Below are 18,469 nucleotides of genomic sequence, written 5' to 3'. Positions count from 1 at the left end.
CTCCTTAGGGCTTACAACATACTATTCACTAATAAATAAAGGTACGGTTAGAAGTTTCCAAGATCTCAAGGACAAATTTGGTTTACAAAACCAGGACCTATTCAGGTATATACAAATAAGAGACTATATCAGGAAAAAAATTATAAAGAATTATGAACCTGAAAATGATACCCTACAGGTATTCGTAAAAGCTTATAAAGATGAACCTAATAAGAAGATAATTTCAAAACTATACACAAGTCTTCAATCTCTTAACAAAGAAAATACATCTAATGTAAAATCAAGATGGGAAACTGAAGGCAACACCATAATTGCTCAGGAGAACTGGAAGGAAATTTTTAAACAACAATGGAAAACAACAAATTCTCCGCTCTGGAGAGAATATGCATGGAAAAATGTCATTCGCTATTTCTATACTCCATCAAAAGAGAACTTTTTCCAATCAGACAGAATGTTGGAGATGTTGTGGAAGCGAAGAGGCGAATCACTATCAGATATTCTGGTGTTGCCCTGCTGTGACCCCATTTTGGTTACAGGTACATCAAACTCTAGAGACTGTGTTTTCAACAAAAATAACTTTCTGTTTCAGTTTGTTGTATTTGGTGGATCTACAGGATCTGGATTGGAGGAACAAAGATAAATATCTATTGAGAATATTACTGGTGGCTTGTAAGAAATCAATAACGAAGAAATGGCTGAAGAGGGAGGCACCTAGTGTAGATGAATGGATTGATACAGTGTACAGCATCTTTGTAATGGAAAGAATCACTTTTAATTTAAGAACACAAAAAGAGGCATTTATTGATAATTGGCAAAAATGGTGTGCATTTGTCTCTACCATAAGACCGGATTTCAGGTAATTTCAATCTGTACTATCAGAATACTTATAAGTACTCATTACTTTATTTTTATTTCTTTTTTCTTGATTTCTCAACTGGAGGTATTTACCAGTCCCCCTATGTACGCTTATACTTTTTCCTTGATACTTCTATACTCATCTATAGGTCTTCATGTTGATTGTTTGACTGTTTGTCTGTTTACATGTAAAATTAAAAACCAATAAAAAGTAAATGACAAAAAAAAAAAAAACACAGTGAGTCAAGCTTGGATCTAAATACCAGTGCAGTGCTTTTATTTTATAAAATCCTGTCTTCATGATTTATTACAATGAGCTGTGACATCAGCGCGGTGATGACATCATCACTGGCTTCAGGATAAAAACATTTTCTAAACTTCATTTATTCGTGTCGTCAGGCAAAGGTCACCTGTGTCTGTGATTGGCCCTCAGTCTACCGTGTTTTGACAGTGGAATGCTTCGCTGTGATTGGCTACTTCGAACCAAACTAATAAATCATTGGCTGACAGGATGTCTGCTCTATCTATCCATCAATCAATCAATCAGTCAATCAATCAATTAATAACAAAGTAACGACAAACCGTTAAGACAAACACTTAGTTAGTCGTTAATTAGTTCATAACGAGGGAATGGCTGTAAGTCACGGTTAAACTCCCTTATAGCTCCTAAGTCTGGCCTCCTGCACATAATACTGAGGAGGGGAAGGTAGGGGGGAGTTGGCACTGTCAGGGGGTGAGGAGGAGGAGGAGGAGGAGGAGGAGGAGAAGGAGGAGGAGGTCCAGACACAAGGAGTAAATTAAAGCAACACTCCAAATAAGAATTCAATAATCAAAGAAGGAATGTGTGAAAGCAGGAATCATTCAGGAGGTGGGGGGCACGCCGACTCCTCTCTCACCTCCACCAGGAGAGGAGGAGCAGAAAAGGGGGAGGGGTTAAAAAGGGAGAGGTGTTTCCTGACATCCACCAAGCAGCCAGCAGAAGGGAGGAGAGGAGGTGAGGGAAGAAGCAGGGGGGAGGAATGTTTGACCTCCCTAATGTGCGCCAGGAGCAGAGGAGAGGGGAGGAGTGGAAGGAGGAGTTACAGGAATGTTTTGGCCTCAGAGTCCCTGACGTCCACCTGTCAGGCAGCAGAGGGGGGAGGGAGGAGCAGGGGGGAGGCAGAGGGGGAGGCTCAGCAGGAGTTGAGCTCCTCCATAGTGTGAGTCAGAGTCGCCTGGAGCTCCATGTTGGCGTTTTTGGCCGAAGTCAAAGCATCTGAAACACAGAGAGCAAGACGCCGTTAGTTTATGATGATATTAACCCTTTAACACCTGCATCGACAGGCTTGATTTTTTTTCAAAAACATGAAAAAAAGGCAACGAGCAAATAACCCAGAAATTAGCAAAAGAGAAACAGTAAAGTAAAATACAAGAATATAAATACCTAAAAAATAGCTTTTAAAAAACACAAACAGTAACGTTTAAAATTTATAATCATTTTGTGATATTTAAATAATAAATAATAAAAATAGTCCTACAGACACTTATCCATAGCCCTTAAAAAAAATCCTAAATCTACAAATTTCTTGCATTTTTGAGTTTTTTCCAGTTATGTTGTTCATTGCCTTTTTTCCATATTTTCAAAATAATTCAAACCACTTTGCTCAGATTTTAAAGGGTACATTATTATCTTACATGTGTTAATTATTAATTATTATTATCTTAATGTATTAATTATTATTTCTGTCCCAGATAAGCAGAAGATGTCGGACACGCGGACGGATAATTATTAGGACATATTCATAAACAGCGACAGAAGAGGAAACCGTCTCACCTTCCAGAGAGTCGATGTTTTTCTCGTGTTTGGCAACTAAACGCTCCGCACACTCGGCTCTGCTCTCAGCCTGCAACCAGGAAACGAGCAGGTCACAAACAGGAAGTCCACAGGTCACAAACAGGAAGTCTACAGGTAATAAACAGGTAAACAGGAAGTCAGTGACTCACCTCCCTGAGTTTTCTGGACAGATTACGGATCTCTTCTTCGTACCGATCTTCCTGTAGAGCGTACTGAGGGAGACAGAGACCGACAGATATCAGAGAAGCAGGTGAACCGACGCAGACGACAGCTCATCAGGTTTTAGGACACGTTTTAGTCAAATCCTGAAAGAGTTTTTAACCCTTTAGGGCCCACTTTAAAATCACACTCACTCATACTCACTTTTCAAAATCAGGTCATAAAAACATTCCACATAGATGTGATTTTCTACTTTCATAGAGTTTTTGAATACACAATCTGGACTACAGTTATGACGTATGCATGAACACACGCACGATTATCACAACACGCAGGAGGAAAAGAGACTAAAATGCACCAAAAAGTCCCCACAGGTGAGTGTGATGGGTCAGTTTATTAGGAACAGGCTGACTGCTGAAACAAATCCAGGTAAACGACATTTCCAAATGTGATGGTGATAACGCGGATGTTCCGACCTCTCACCTGACTGCAGCCACGCACGAACGTACACCTGAGTGTGTCGCCACACCGTGACATCGCTGCTGGGTCTGAACACACACATCGGTGACGCCGGTGCTTCAAACACCGAACCAGAAACACCAGTTAAACACAAACTGGAGGTCCTCCTCCTACCTTCTCAGTCTGGGCCGTCAGAGACCTCGAACTAGTGCAGACAGTTTTCAGCTCCTCCTCCAACTCTCGAGTTTTGCTGCAGGTCAAAGGTCAAATCAGACGACAGACGGCGTCAAACAGGTGAGCTGAATCTTTAGTTACGGTGCTTACATCAACTTATTGTTGTGTGCTGTCGTACAGGTGTGTGTGTGTGTGTGTGTGTGTGTGTGTGTGTGTGTGTGTGTGTGTGTGTGTGGTTTGTTATGGGACAGGTGTGTGTGTGTGTGGTTTGTTATGGGACAGGTGTGTGTGTGTGTGTGTGTGTGTGTGTGTGTGTGTGTGTGTGTGTGTGTGGTTTGTTATGGACAGGTGTGTGTGTGTGTGTGTGTGTGTGTGTGGTTTGTTATGGACATGTGTGTGTGTGTGTGTGTGTGTGTGTGTGTGTGTGGTTTGTTATGGACAGGTGTGTGTGTGTGTGTGTGTGTGTGTGTGTGTGTGTGTGGTTTGTTATGGACAGGTGTGTGTGTGTGTGTGTGTGTGTGTGTGTGTGTGTGTGTGTGTGTGTGTGTGTGGTTTGTTATGGACAGGTGTGTGTGTGTGTGTGTGTGTGTGTGGTTTGTTATGGACAGGTGTGTGTGTGTGTGTGTGTGTGTGTGTGTGTGTGTGCGTGTTTTGGTGTGCACAGGTGTGTGGGTGTGTGTGTGTGTGTGTGTGTGTGTGTGTGGGTTGTTATGGGTAGGTGTGTGTGTGTGTGTGTGTGTGTGTGTGTGTGTGGTTTGTTATGGACAGGTGTGTGTGTGTGTGTGTGTGTGTGTGTGTGTGTGTGTGGTTTGTTATGGACAGGTGTGTGTGTGTGTGTGTGTGTGTGGTTTGTTATGGACAGGTGTGTGTGTGTGTGTGTGTGTGTGTGTGGTTTGTTATGGACAGGTGTGTGTGTGTGTGTGTGTGGGTGTGGTGTGTGGGTGTGTGTGTGTGTGTGTGTGTGTGTGTGTGACAGGTGAGAGTGTGTGTGTGTGTGTGTGTGTGTGTGTGTGTGTGTGTGTGTGTGTGTGTGTGGTTTGTTATGGACAGGTGTGTGTGTGTGTGTGTGTGTGGTTTGTTATGGACAGGTGTGTGTGTGTGTGTGTGTGTGTGTGTGGTTTGTTATGGGCAGGTGTGTGTGTGTGTGTGTGTGGTTTGTTATGGACAGGTGTGTGTGTGTGTGTGTGTGTGGTTTGTTATGGACAGGTGTGTGTGTGTGTGTGTGTGGTTTGTTATGGACAGGTGTGTGTGTGTGTGTGTGTGTGTGTGTGTGTGTGGTTTGTTATGGACAGGTGTGTGTGTGTGTGTGTGTGTGGTTTGTTATGGACAGGTGTGTGTGTGTGCGGTTTTTGGGGATGCAGCAGTTAAAGTCATGCAAAAAGCAGCAGCAGGAGGTGGAGCTGAAGCAGCAGCCAAAGGTCAGAGGTCACAGGAGGCAGCAGGAGGTCAGGAGGAGGAGCTCCTTTGGTTTGAACGACAGCAGGCGGGGGGGTCATGTGACCCTCAGTACCTTGTCCTCAGACGCCTGCAGGCTCTTCATTGATTGGTCGAAACTCCTCAGCTGCTCCTCCAACCTCCGAACCTTACTGTTACGCATGCAGGCGGCCAGACAGGCAGAAAGACATGGTGCGGGACATGCAGGAGCATCAACGTGTTTCCATGGAAACAGACAGGAAGAGAGATTAGAGCACTGTCACTGCGGCGGCGTGACATCATGGTGAGGTCACTAGTCTGATCATTAGTGGTATTACATGCTGGATCAATAACTGTTACGATTTGTTAATCTACTTATTATCTGTTCAAACACATGATTTTTCTGTTATGACAACTCATAATAAAGGATTACATGATATCTGATGATAATAACTTAAACTAACTTAAATTAACTTAATAACTTAAATTAACTTAATAACTTAAGCACGGACCACTGGTTATTACCACCGGTCAGTAAGTGGTCTGTGTTAGTTAACTTCCAGGTGGCTAAAATACGCCTTGATATCAGCCCCTGCGGCGTGCACGCCCTGTCTGTTTCTGCACGCCGACCACTATGACTATTCGGGATGGGGATCAAAACCCGGTTCTACTGAGGGCCTGGTTCTACGTTTTTAGAAAACCCAAAAATCAGTAATGTATGAGTTTACTGATACTGCTGTCGAATCCTGTGGCGCCTATAATGTAACATTACATCTCGAGGCGAGTCACCTCATTGAAATCACTACGTCAACTGAACATGAAGCAGAACGTAAATGCAGAGTCTTCAACTGTCAAAGGTCAAAAAACCTGCTGCACCTCTGTCAGCTGCTGCTGCTGAGCACCACGGCCCCTCAGTTAAAAACAGTAACACGATTTTGAAATCAGAGTTGAAATCAGCAGGATAAGAGAAGTTCTCTAAAGAAATAACGTTCGGCTCAGAAAAATGACTATTAGGCAAAGCTAAATGAAACTTCACCATGATGTGTTCAAATGTAACTTAAAGAGGAGGAAAATTTTGTTTTTGGTGAAAAACTTGAGTAATACAGCTGTTTGGGTGTTTTTTGTTCTTCCAGCAGTACAAAAGAAACAGTCATCTTTTAAGCAATAAAAGCAAAACCAGTTCTGTTAAAAACGTTTTGTCACCTCATCTTTCCACCAAATAACAGAAAAGTATCAATAATGGTATCGATAAAGACTCAGATCGTTAAGGAGTCTTGATATTGATTTCAATATCAATGAATATTAAGGATCCCCATCTCTACTGAGTTTACATAAAGTACCCCATACTGCTCCACTTCAAACATCCACAACTATCTCTTTAAAGTGGGTCACCCTGTTGTGATGGAGCACAAATCCCTGCTGCACTGGGCTGACATGCCAAACCAAACCAGACCAGACCAGACCAGACCAGACCACACCAGACCACACCAGACCACACCAGACCACACCAGACCACACCAGACTGTGACTGTGGAAAAGCAGCATGGGCTTCGTGCTGTAAGCAGCGGTTAGAAACACACATGACAGCAGTGATAGTGTTGTGTTTGTCGTACGATGACGATCATGTACTCTACGGTTGTTTTTCTTGATTCACACACGAATCAGAAAGACCGATTTCTGCCGCACAGCAGCTTAAGCATTTGGGAGTTTGGGGACTTGCTCAGGGGCACCTCGGCAGCTGCCAGTCCAGACGCAGAGTGTCATGAGTTTGTTTTTAATGCATTGGGTACTGTGCTGTGTTTATATATGGTGTGTGTGTGTGTGTGTGTGTGTGTGTGTGTGTGTGTGTGATAGACCTCTGTCCCTGCCCGGCTCTTTCTTCAGCTCGTTCCAGTTCTCCTTCCACCATCACCAGTTTACGAGCAATCTGTCAATCAAAAACACAACATGATGTCATAGATCTCATGCGACGTTAACGCAGCTGATCCGTGTTTCTGCCTCTCTTTAAAGGGACAGTACACTTTTCAGTCGAGGGATGTTATGCGACTTCTCCTCTCGCGATAACATTCTTCTTTTGCATGTACGTCTCATGTCTAACTAATACTAAGAATGCTTGTTTTTAATGAATTACAGCTGTGACATACAGATGCAGAGATCTGGTTTTTGTTTCTGGGCTTGTTTCGGAGAATACGTCACCTGATGACTCCCACAAAGATTTCGTACTTTGTTGATGGACTTTTAATTCACGAGTGTTGTGTACAAGGCAGAGACGATGTTGTGCTTCTGTTTAATCAGCGGATTCTTTTTTGTTTGTTTTCTTCTCTCGTCTATGTGTGTTGGTGTTCTTAAAATGGAAAAACTTCAATTAAAAAAAAGTATATAACAAAAAAAAGCAATCAACCAAACTGTAATATAACACAATTCTGTATATGTACCTCTTCATATTTGCAGTCGGCCTCCTCTGCGATCGCTTTGGCTTCTTTCAGCTGATACTCCAGCTTCTCTATCTTCTCCTCATTCTTCAGAGCCGTGTTCTCGATCACTTTCTTATCTCTGACAGAAGGTAGATTCATTGGTCATTTTTTAAATAAAGTTAAAAAAAAGAAATTACAATTATCCTTGCTCCTGCAGCATCTTTGGAGTTGAAGGCTGAGGGAGAGATTCATGAGTCTGTGTGGCCTGTTTTTAGAAATAACGTCTGACACCTCCAGAGGCCACATTCATAAACCGTGTGCACACAAAGAAATCACACGCACATCTTTTACCCTTCGTGAGCTGGTATTTATAACGGAGGAACGTGCACACCTCAGCGGGCGTACACACGGTTTCAGCTGATAGCTGCAGGTGAAACGATAAGGACGAGATGGATAACATTATTATAGGCTGTTTGCCAGTTTCACTGATGTGTTATTTGGATATTTCTGCTGCCTACACAGCATTCTGTAAAATGTCAATCAAAGGCGCATTAATAAAGCTAATTTTACATTATTTATATGTGATGAACTCATCAATTGATCATCATTTACTTTCATCTTGTGAAGCACTGTGAAAGTATCATTGGTCATTCTCCTCAACATTAACAATATTGATGAATGGGATTTTTACCCCGATGATGGTTTGCATTATAGTGATGAATCAGCAGCAGCTACACAAATGTTGCATATTGACGGCGGCTGAAGCACCACTGGAGAACCCTGCTGATGTGACAGTTTGGTGAAAATGCTCCATTTTCAGGTTAGTTTCATGTATTCATCATACATGTGTATGATAAGAAATAAAAGATTAACATGTTTAAACATTGTGGTTTTATGCATCTGGCTTCTGGTGTGTGAGACGTGTGTCTCAGGTGTGTGTGAGACGTGTGTCTCAGGTGTGTGTGTGACGTGTGTCTCAGGTGTGTGTGGGACGTGTGTCTCAGGTGTGTGTGTGACGTGTGTCTCAGGTGTGTGTGGGACGTGTGTCTCAGGTGTGTTTGACGCGTGTCTCAGGTGTGTGTGAGACGTGTGTCTCAGGTGTGTTTGGGACGTGTGTCTCAGGTGTGTTTGACGTGTGTCTCAGGTGTGTGTGAGACGTGTGTCTCAGGTGTGTGTGTGACGTGTGTCTCAGGTGTGTTTGACGTGTGTCTCAGGTGTGTGTGAGACGTGTGTCTCAGGTGTGTGTGAGACGTGTGTCTCAGGTGTGTGTGAGACGTGTGTCTCAGGTGTGTGTGAGACGTGTGTCTCAGGTGTGTGTGAGACGTGTGTCTCAGGTGTGTTTGACGTGTGTCTCAGGTGTGTGTGAGACGTGTGTCTCAGGTGTGTGTGAGACGTGTGTCTCAGGTGTGTGTGTGACGTGTCTCAGGTGTGTGTGAGACGTGTGTCTCAGGTGTGTGTGGGACGTGTGTCTCAGGTGTGTCAGACCTCTCGCTCTCGTCTGCCACCCTTTCCACCTCCTCCAGTTTCTTGAGGGCGCAGCACAGTTCTCCCTGAGCTTGATCCAGATTATCTTCACTCAACTGCAGACGACGACACAGGGCCGTCATCTCCACCTCTGCCTGCAAGACAAAAAGCAGGGACAGAAAGCCCACCGTCACCTCTCTACTGCAGTACACTGTAATACTGTAATACAACTCACATGCTACTTTTACTAAAGAGTACTACAGAGCAGGCAGACTTTACCTCATACCTCACATTCCTTTGAACACATACAAGTATTCATGGCATCTGACAGAACCTGACGGACCCCAGGTGAGTGCGTACCTCCTCTCTGCACCTCTTCTCCTTCTCCACCTCCTTCTGCAGTTTGGCAGCTCGGTCCTCTGCCTCCTCCGCCTGCTCCTGCAGCACCTTGATCTTCTTCTTCACTGCATCGATGCTGCTATATCCTCCGCTCATCTTCTTCTTCTACTGCAGGAGCAACATTAGCCATCAGTAATTTATACGCAGTGAATGTATCGACATTTTCCTTCCTCAGCGCGAGCACACACACTTTACAGCGTGAGGAATATATAGAGCAGCAGACATTTGTTGGCGAAATCAAACTTCAAACAAACAATCAAAGGGCCACTGACGCACTAAGGGCATCTGATGTATACATGCAAAAGAAGTCGATTTTTCTTTTTTACTTCTTTTTAACTTCTTTTTATTCTTTTGATGTATTAATCCAATAACAAGCAAGCGAACAAAGGAACAAAGAAATCTCCCGCAGCCTTTCTAGCTCTGGTAAAAAAAGGGTGCAGGTGCATGCTTGCCTTATACCTGCCTGCCTACCTGTCCCTTATTACCCAACTGACAAATAAAACAAAAATGTTTTATGCAAAAAATAAATATGCCAAAAAAATAATAATAATAAACAAATAACAAGCAAAAGAAAACATTAAAAAAAATGACCTAAAAAGCTCCCATATGAAGTATTTTTTTAAATTAAAGTAGTAAAAATGTTCTAGTAGAAACCTCACTTCACAGGGTTCAAACTCTTTTTTACTTTACATTTTCATGACTTTGAGGAAAATGTTCAAGACCACACACCAACGACAATCGATACTTCTGATTTATCCGTTATTTTCAGTACTATATAATAGCTTTTTCAATTATGTTATAAAAAGAATAATGAGTTCAGAAGAGGATTAGAACTGTAAATTTAAATATAACGTAGGGACTGTTCGTTATGTATGACGCGGGACGTCGTTGGTGGAAAAGGGGGAGGCAAGTCAAATCATTTAAGCACTTGTGTTTTTTATTTTGGCTGTAGAGGAGGAGCATACAACTTCACATGGCTGGAGTTTATATTATTTTACTCTCAAATCTGCCTTTCAAACCTGCAGGCATGTTTTCTTTTTTTTTTTTTATTAAAAAGGGCATTTTTTCCCTTTAAATTTTTTGCTAATTTTTAAAAGAAAACATTTTGGCAATGTTTTTTTCTTTGAAAATGTTTGGTAATTTTTAAAGAAAATAAAGCTTCCAAACTCACAGGTTTAAGTGGTGCTCCTGCAGTTTGTGCTGGTCTGTTATTTTCTCATTTTTTGTTTGAAAGATGAAAAACTAAATATTTAAATAGCTGCACATTGATGTACTGTCAGTCTACTTATTATCTGACTTACTGCTTCAGATCTTGTTTTCGGATGAGTTACGTCGCTTAGCTGTTCCACTAAACCTGAAAAACCTGAAGCGGTAAAAAATGAGGTCTTGCCGGGTTTCAGTCTAAATCTTTTCACTGATTCTTCACACCTTGACATGAACATGTTCAGACACGTTTCACTACAACATGAATATTGTCATAGGATATTTGTTTTTGTAGTTAACACAAAGTGACCTAGTTTAACTTAAGTAAAAAAAATAATTAACATTAAGTTTATTTTTGTTTAATAACAATTAGAACATATCCTGAGTGTAGATAAAAATAATAATTATTATTAAACATAATATTCACAGTACCTCTAACATGTATCTCACCTGTTTGTTTCATGTTCCATGTTAATCTTCCTGGTAATTTATTGATTATATATTTATTGTATTTTAGAGGGTAATCTAGTGCTTTAAGCCAATGATGAATTAATGTTGGAGACCAACTTTCCAGCTGAAAACTCCATTTATTTTGCTGTGTCCATTAACCTTTTAACACCTGAATCAACATCATCATTGAGCTGCGCTGAGACACCTTTCACCTCCATTTACACCTCCTGAAAGCTGAGAAAACTGGTTTCATTTCTTTTGAAAATATGTGAAAAGGGCAATTAGCACCTTGACAAGAAATGTCCTGAAAAAAATAGTTAAAGATGACAGGAAAATGACCTGAAAATAAGCTGTATGGGATTACTAATTATTATAAAAATACAGTTTTTTTAACTGATTTTCAGGTATTTTTAAATAACATATTTACTTACATTACATTACTAATTTCCTGCTATCTTTTGGGTCATGTCTTCTTAAGGTGCTCACTGCCTTCTCCCCATGTTTTTAAAAAAATACAATTTGCCTTTTTTCTCAGGTGTGGAAGGGTTAAACTCGAACAAATAAACAGTGACATCCAGAACCAACAACGCGACGTGTGTGTGTGTGCGTGTGTGTGTGTGTGTGTGTGTGTGTGTGTGTCTGTGGTCAAAATCTGTTGGCTTTTTGGGCGTTACAACTTACCTGTCAAAGACTGATTCCTATTTAAATACAGAATATATATTTCACATAATATTTATTATAGTTTATGTCACATATTTGCTTCATTATTTATAATAAATGTTAATAATATCATATTTTTAATGTTATAATTTACGTTTTTTCTTATTGTATATTTATTGCATGTCATGCAAAAAAAACAACATTTCAAATGTTGAGTTATTTTTAACGTACCTTGTTTGTTTAGCAGGTACTTTATTTGTTGTTTTGCAGTGACGTGTTGTTGTTCTGCAGTTAGCCGTTAGCTCCCGATGCTAACGGGGGGCCACCGCCCTGTTAGCCTGTTAGCATGCTAGCGTTCAGTGCTCAGAGAGCTAAAAGAAAGCAGGCGATGAGCACCTGAGTGATTCTTCTCACCTGTCCGAGTCCTCTGAAGAAAACACACCTGCGGCTCGAGCCCAACTTCACCTGACGCCGTCACTTCCCTGCTAGCAGGCAGGCGGGCTAGCTGTTAGCGGCTAACTGAGCGAGAAACTGCCGGAGAAAGTTTCACAAACAGCGGACAAACTGCGGGACGCTGTCGGTCTGGACCGGCTTGGTGGTTCGGAGTGTTGTGGGCCTGCTGTCGGGTTAACGTTGCTCCGGTTTCGGTTCTGGATCTGATTCTGGTCCTGGTCTTGGCCGCTTCCTAATCCAGCCAATTCCCGACTGAGCAGGAGCACGCCCTCTTCCGGGTTAAGTTCCCTCCACAGGAAGTGACGCAGCACAAGAAAAAACGAAAAAACAAATTAAAATTGAATTTTAAAGTAAATAAATAATTTAGAAAGCAAAAGCAAAACAAAAATGAAGGAATAATTGTATTTATTTAAAATGTTGATACAAAAAAATCCTTCCTTGAGGTTATTTGTATGTGTGTGTGTGTGTGTCTGCGTGTGTGTGTGCGCATGTGTTTGTGTTTCTTTAGGGGCGGTGTTGGGGGGGTTGTTTTTTTTTTTAGTAATTTTGTTGTTACCTTGACATTTCTTGAAATCAAGTTAATTTGCTCGGGATTGAAAAGGTCTAGTACTTCACAACACAATCAGTACATAACAGATAATATTAGCTGATTAATGACCGAAAATACAAAAGTATATGTATTATTTGAATACTTTAATATGTAATTAGGAGAAATACTTTTAACAATCAACATCATCAAACATCAACAAACATCAAACATTATGCAGAATGTGAACAGGTCAAATTATTTAATTTCTTTGAATTATATTATATTATATTATATTATATTATATTATATTTAGGGCTGGGGAATAAAACGATAGTGATATCAATTGCGAAATGACTTTTCCTCGATTGAAATATGAGACGTAGTCAATAGAATGTTGATAGAACGCATTCCAGACATGTTCTGACAGACAACACGAACAGCCAATGATAGTAAGATTAGCGGTGCGGAGAACCAAATGCAGTGAAGGACTTTGACTGTAGAACAGCTGAGTGTTTGACAGCCACAGCATTTCATCATGAAGGATCAAACAGCTGATGGTCCGACAGCAGCGCAGTGAGACAGACAAACAGAGCGCAGCTTCTCCTCACAGCACCAAAGTGTCTGAAACAGACACATCTGCAGAGGTGAAAGTGACTTCTTTAGACTCTACAGACGACTTTGTGTTAGTTTCAGCTTTAATCAGACTTTGGATGAATTATTTAAAAACACCAGGACGCATCGCTCCGTGTCTCATCCGGCCGCTCGCGCTGAGCTCTCATTATTATTACCAGGGGCAGATGTAATGTTTTGGGGGCCCGGGGCCACAAGCACATGAGCTTATTTTCAGCCTTTCTCTAACTGTGAATGTTGGCAGGCTGTTGGCAGCTATAGGAGAAGTAGGCCGACTCAAAAGTTTTTAATTCCTGAGTAAAATGATTAACAGCACAGAAGTTTGACAGAAGCTGAAGTCAGAGTCCTGCAGTCAGGAGAGGTTGGACTATTATCAGCACAATGTGCTTCAATTTACCTGAAGTTTGTTTAAGATGGAGCTTTTCATTTTTATATAATGCTGGAAAGTTTAATAAATAATAATAAATCATATGTTTATTACACTCCAACACACCATGGTCACATGACACTGTGTCAGTGAACTATGAGGACAAAAAAAAAAAAAACACAAAAAAGGAAGAAAGCAAAAATAATTGTTCATTAATCATAATCACATTAAAATGTTCAATCAATGGTGATATTGAGTGAAGTAAAAAGTACAATATTTCCTTTTGAAATGTCATGGAGTAAAAGTATAAAGTGGAATGAAAAGAAAACACTCAAGTAAAGTACGATTACAGTACAGTATAGTACTTGAGAAAATGTTATATTCCACCGTTGCTGACTGGTTCAGGTTAGCGAGTCAAATCCCTCCATATTCTAGTTTTTTGGTATTCTAAACTCTTATCATTTCAACTTACCCCTGTTTGGTAAGTTACAATGCTAGAACTTCTTGTATTTGGAACAATTTACGGTTGAAAAGATAAATATTTTTTATATATCGGTTCTTTGCAGCAAAATTTAAGAGCTCTAAAACAAAAAAATCAGCGAGTTGGTGCAAAGTCAATAAGTGTTACAACCATGCCCGTTCTCCCCTATTTAATGATTTAAAATTCCAGGAATAAAAACACAAACATCAACTTTCTTTTATCCAGCTGATTAGATTTATAATAAGCACACATACAAAGAAACAATAAACTTACAGCAAAAATCATTTACAGTTTTCTGATCAAATCTTTATACAGACACTAACTTCAGTTTAACATTTCTACTATTTAAAAACTACATTGAAATAAGAGGCTTTTGTTTCTGACTCCACAGATCCAGCAGTCGTCGTTCACATCAACATCATCTTTGATAAAAAATTCACCGACTATAACTCCGACTTTGGAGACAGAGCAGCGTCCATAATCACTGCGCTCCTTCATCCATAATGTTTTAGACAGAAATATTTTAGGACTTTGCAGCATTAAGACACTTTTACACATCATTTTTAATGAGACTGCAGCCCCGTCTACACTTTTGAAAACAGATGTTTCCCCTCTGTCCACACGAGAAAGCAAGAACGACTCCAAAAGCTCATCAGGCCAGCAGATTTTAATAAAGGTTTCTTCAAGATAAACAAAAAGATAATTTTAGGGTCCTGAATTAGGATAGGGCTGAGAAAAGAAGAAGGCTTTTTCACAGGAGCCGAATTTAAGAGCTTTTAGAAAATTCAAAATCTCATACTGATGTAAAATTCAGGCTGAACAAAGAAGAGATCTTATTCTGAAATTTCCTTTTCTCTGGGTAGTGACCTAAAACTTTGAAATGTAGACAAGAAGCATAAATAAGAGGAAAACATCTGTTTTCAAACGTGTGTCGACAGACTCACGAACATCCCAACATCTGTCTGAAACGCCGCTGCTGTCCCTCATCAGTAAATACTGTCAATAAAGTGTTTTGGTTAATATATAACGATTCCCTGTTCTCGATAAAAAAAACCTCCACAAACAAGCTGATTGGTTAAAAGCAACCAATCAATAAGACGATATACGATCAGTTTCTATACAAGTAGGTTATAAAGGAAACAGCCATGCTAACATGCTAACATGCTATCAGACAGTAAACAGCTTCCTGTTCCTTTAATTTCACCCCAAAATACGACCAGGCGCCCCGGAGCGGCGCCGGGCTTCGAGGCTGATTTTCACAGAGCTCAGCAGTGAAATCACAACTTCCAGGTCCGTGACGTGTTGCCATTGTGCCCCCTGAAAAAAACACTTCTTCCACATCGACTCACGTTATGAAAAAGACGTCTGTAAATGAGCGAGTACGTTTTTTTGACTGTCAAAGTCCCGCCGACTCCTTTCACTGTCGGGATTTGATCCAATCTTGTCAATAACATTTCTTAACCCTTGAACACCTGGATCGGCATTTAAACCTGAACTGAAACATGAGCAAATTTATTCTAATTTTGTTTGGGAAAAAAGGCCATCAGCAACATGGCATAAAATATCCTGCAAATACCCCCAAAAAAACAGTAAAAGGTGACAAGAAAATGACCTGAAAATGATCTAAAAAATAATAAAAATTAAAAAAAAAAAAATTAAAAAAAAAAAGAGCGTGAGAATCATTAAAAAAACTACAGAAATATATAAAGACATATATTAATATTTGTTATAATTATATATTTTAAAAAGTATAGTAAAATATATAATTATTTATCTCTATTTATTATTTTATTTTAGCACTTTTTTCAGGTCATTTCCTTTTTTCATTCTTTTACGTTTCTTTTTGTGGTTTTTTTGTGGGGGTTTCGCTCATATTCATTCCATGCTTTTTAAAGAATCAAGAGACTTTGCTGGGCTTCAAAGGGTTAAGTCCAAAAGAGCCACACGTCTAAATCATTTTATCCCCATTCAAGTTAGCAGGGTTCTAGACAGGAAGCCAGCAGAAGTTCGATTTCGTCTTGCGAAAGTCTGTAGCATGTTCGCTCTACGGGCCAAACAATGCAGCAGATCTGAGTAAGTTTACACGCAGGAGGTCAAACTTTTTTGGCTTCAACTGATAGTTGCCATTTAAAGGTCCAGTGTGCAGGATTTAGTAACATCTAGTGGTGAGGTTGCATAACACATGCTGCCTTCACGTGCTCCCCGGAAATATCGTACTTCCCAGTTGTGCAGTCATTAATACGACATACACGAATTCACGTGCTCTGGTCCGAAAAAAAAGCAACAAAACGGAAGCTAGAAGTAAAAAGGTTGTTTTTTTGTGGCTGATGTTTTACAGAGCTCCTTTGTGCTTCGGCGGCAGAACGAAGAACATACAATACACATCAGGTATGTAATTGATGTGCTAATTTGTTTATAAGCTTAAATATCATTATAATTAGCTAATATATGCTAAGCGAGCTAGCTTGATTTTTTAAACTCCCTCATTCATATGGTAATTGTAACGTTAGCTAGCTGCTGCTCTATAGTTAAAAGTTTGCTCGTTTGCTGCAGCTAATAGATGCATACACTAAAATGTGCAACTACTAAAAGTAACTGATAGCTACTAGGAACAAAATAACAACATATATAATTTTTTACTGACAACGGTTGACACTGTTTCCATGCTTTCGGCCGTTTCTGCTGCCCTGAAACGTCACTGAAACGTAACAACTCGGCACCTAGGGTATCAAAGAATTTACCCCTCGTAATCTCGACTTTAGAGGGACGTTCATGTGTTCGTAAATACAGTAAATACGGTATTTTCCGAGGGGCGTGTGTTCGTAAATACAGTAAATACGGTATTTTCCGAGGGGCGTGTGTTCGTAAATACAGTAAATACGGTATTTTCCGAGGGGCATGTGAAGGCAGCAATAGCACGTGGAGAACTACGTTGGTCAGCGTGAACACGCGAAAACACAAATGTCCGGATCTAGAGCCAGAGTTTGTTTTTTCTGGGCGTCTGTAGAAACATGAAAGAGGACATGCTCCCGATAATCTTAAATGGCTCTTTTTGTAAGGTCACCAAAACACACGTATTCTTATTTTTAGTTGATTATAAACTCATAGTTACACAGTAATGAGTATTATATATTACACTCTGGACATTTAATGTGCTGATGACATATGAAAGTTGTGGCAGATTATTGTTGTACGATTTATTGCTGAAGGAAACAAAACTGTCTGTGATCCTTTTTTCACTAGTTTAGTTCTGGAAAGATTTCTGTAAACGTATAAAATCTTACTTGCCGCCAAACTTTGTTACTAATTTTAAAAAATATGCTTTTTGGTTTCACACATTACAGAAACACAAATTTTAGTCTCCTCCTAAAAATCCTACATTATTTTTCTAATGTAAACTACTTTTAGTTTAAGTTACCATATAAATACAGTTTACATTGTTGGTTTCTCAGAAAACTGTGTTTAAAACACAGATTAAAACAGCAGGTTGTGACTCAAGTTGTCGATATTTAAAGGCATTCTGGGTAATGTAGTGTGGTGTCTCATCTTTGAGTTTCACTGAGGGAACCAGACAGAAAAAAAAGTTCCTATGACACAATTTAAACCCCGCCTTTCCAATACAAACCCCGCCCACTCCAGCACCTGTAGGCAGGGCTCCAGCCAACGCGATATTGTAAACAGGTGTTGTGGTTACACTTTGTGTTTCTAATCTAACAGCAACATCCAGAAAACACTTTGGAGCAAAATAAGACGTCAGAAGTCTGTTTTGGTCTAAAACGCTTCCGTAAAACAGGAAATGACATCATTTCCAGCTCCAGCTTTCTGCAAAAAAGTCTTACAGCGACATCACTATGACATCACAGCGACATCAGCAGAGGTCCCTGAGGTCATGGGTCACAGGTGTGATGTTAACTGGGATCGGCTCCACACTCGCTCTCCTCAGGGATGTCCTGCAAGTCTGAGAGGTCAGAGGTCAGAGGTTACCATGGTGACAACCATACTTTAGTACTGATACTTATAATTACCAAGGTGACGCTGTCTTCAGTGGTTCTTTAATAATACATTATCATATCGACATAATTATGATCAAGCTTCTCATTTTTTATAACGACACAATATGTTCAGTTGAGAATGTCCCGATATCCCAATCCAGTACTTATTTTCCCTAAATAATACAACTGCACAATTTGAAACCTGAGGCGTCACTACTTTTCTTGTACTGCTTTCAGGCGTCTTTCACAAGTATTTAAACGTTTGAACCCTGAGCTAATTAGTGCGATTTCTTTCAAAAACTTGGGGAAAAGGTAATGGTGAACTTGGTGAAAGGTGTAAGAAAATGTTTTTTAAAAAAGGAAAAACCATAGGATTGTTTTTTTGTATATACAGTATTTTACAATGTTTTTTCTGTAACATAATTTGAAATAACCTTAACAAGTCATGGCAAAAATTTAGAGTAGAATTTGTTAAAACAGATGAAAAAGAAACAAGAAATTACCTGAATAAGTACACAAAAACAAACGAGGAA

At 40.0% G+C, this 18,469-nt stretch overlaps 2 protein-coding genes across 5 annotated transcripts in view; both read right to left on the bottom strand.

Annotated features, from left to right (window-relative positions):
* Positions 1 to 1,104: 1,104 nt before the first annotated feature.
* On the bottom strand, positions 1,105 to 12,208 carry LOC121965221 (tropomyosin-like). Of its 4 annotated transcripts, none has more exons than XM_088084816.1 (9): positions 11,899 to 12,208; positions 9,133 to 9,279; positions 8,794 to 8,927; positions 7,330 to 7,447; positions 6,751 to 6,821; positions 4,992 to 5,067; positions 2,839 to 2,901; positions 2,669 to 2,738; positions 1,105 to 2,110 (listed from the first exon to the last, which is right to left on the bottom strand). In XM_088084816.1, exons 2-9 carry the CDS (start codon positions 9,265 to 9,267, stop codon positions 2,028 to 2,030), a joined length of 750 nt encoding a protein of 249 aa, XP_087940942.1. In that variant the 5' UTR covers positions 9,268 to 9,279; positions 11,899 to 12,208; the 3' UTR covers positions 1,105 to 2,027. The 4 variants fall into 4 exon arrangements, with proteins under 4 accessions (XP_087940942.1, XP_087940939.1, XP_087940941.1 ...); XM_088084813.1 differs by lacking the exon at positions 4,992 to 5,067 and adding an exon at positions 3,482 to 3,557 and having other exon boundaries at positions 11,899 to 12,207; XM_088084815.1 differs by lacking the exon at positions 4,992 to 5,067 and adding an exon at positions 3,482 to 3,557 and having other exon boundaries at positions 9,133 to 9,276; positions 11,899 to 12,207.
* Positions 12,209 to 14,098: 1,890 nt separating this feature from the next.
* The window catches only part of LOC121945700 (rho guanine nucleotide exchange factor 2-like), a 28,726-nt gene continuing 24,355 nt past the window's right edge, over positions 14,099 to 18,469 (bottom strand). The window contains exon 22 of the mRNA XM_088084811.1: positions 14,099 to 17,902. Within this exon, the coding sequence (XP_087940937.1) occupies positions 17,853 to 17,902 (50 nt within the window). The 3' untranslated portion in view covers positions 14,099 to 17,852. The remainder of the gene's footprint in view (positions 17,903 to 18,469) is intronic.

The sequence above is a fragment of the Plectropomus leopardus genome, chromosome 11 (assembly GCF_026936395.1).
Source record: "Plectropomus leopardus strain MGB_pleo_1.0 chromosome 11, ASM2693639v1, whole genome shotgun sequence".
NCBI lineage: Eukaryota > Metazoa > Chordata > Actinopteri > Perciformes > Serranidae > Plectropomus > Plectropomus leopardus.
The sequence above is the reverse complement of the archived record's forward strand: the minus strand, read 5'-3'. Positions and strand labels throughout refer to the sequence as shown.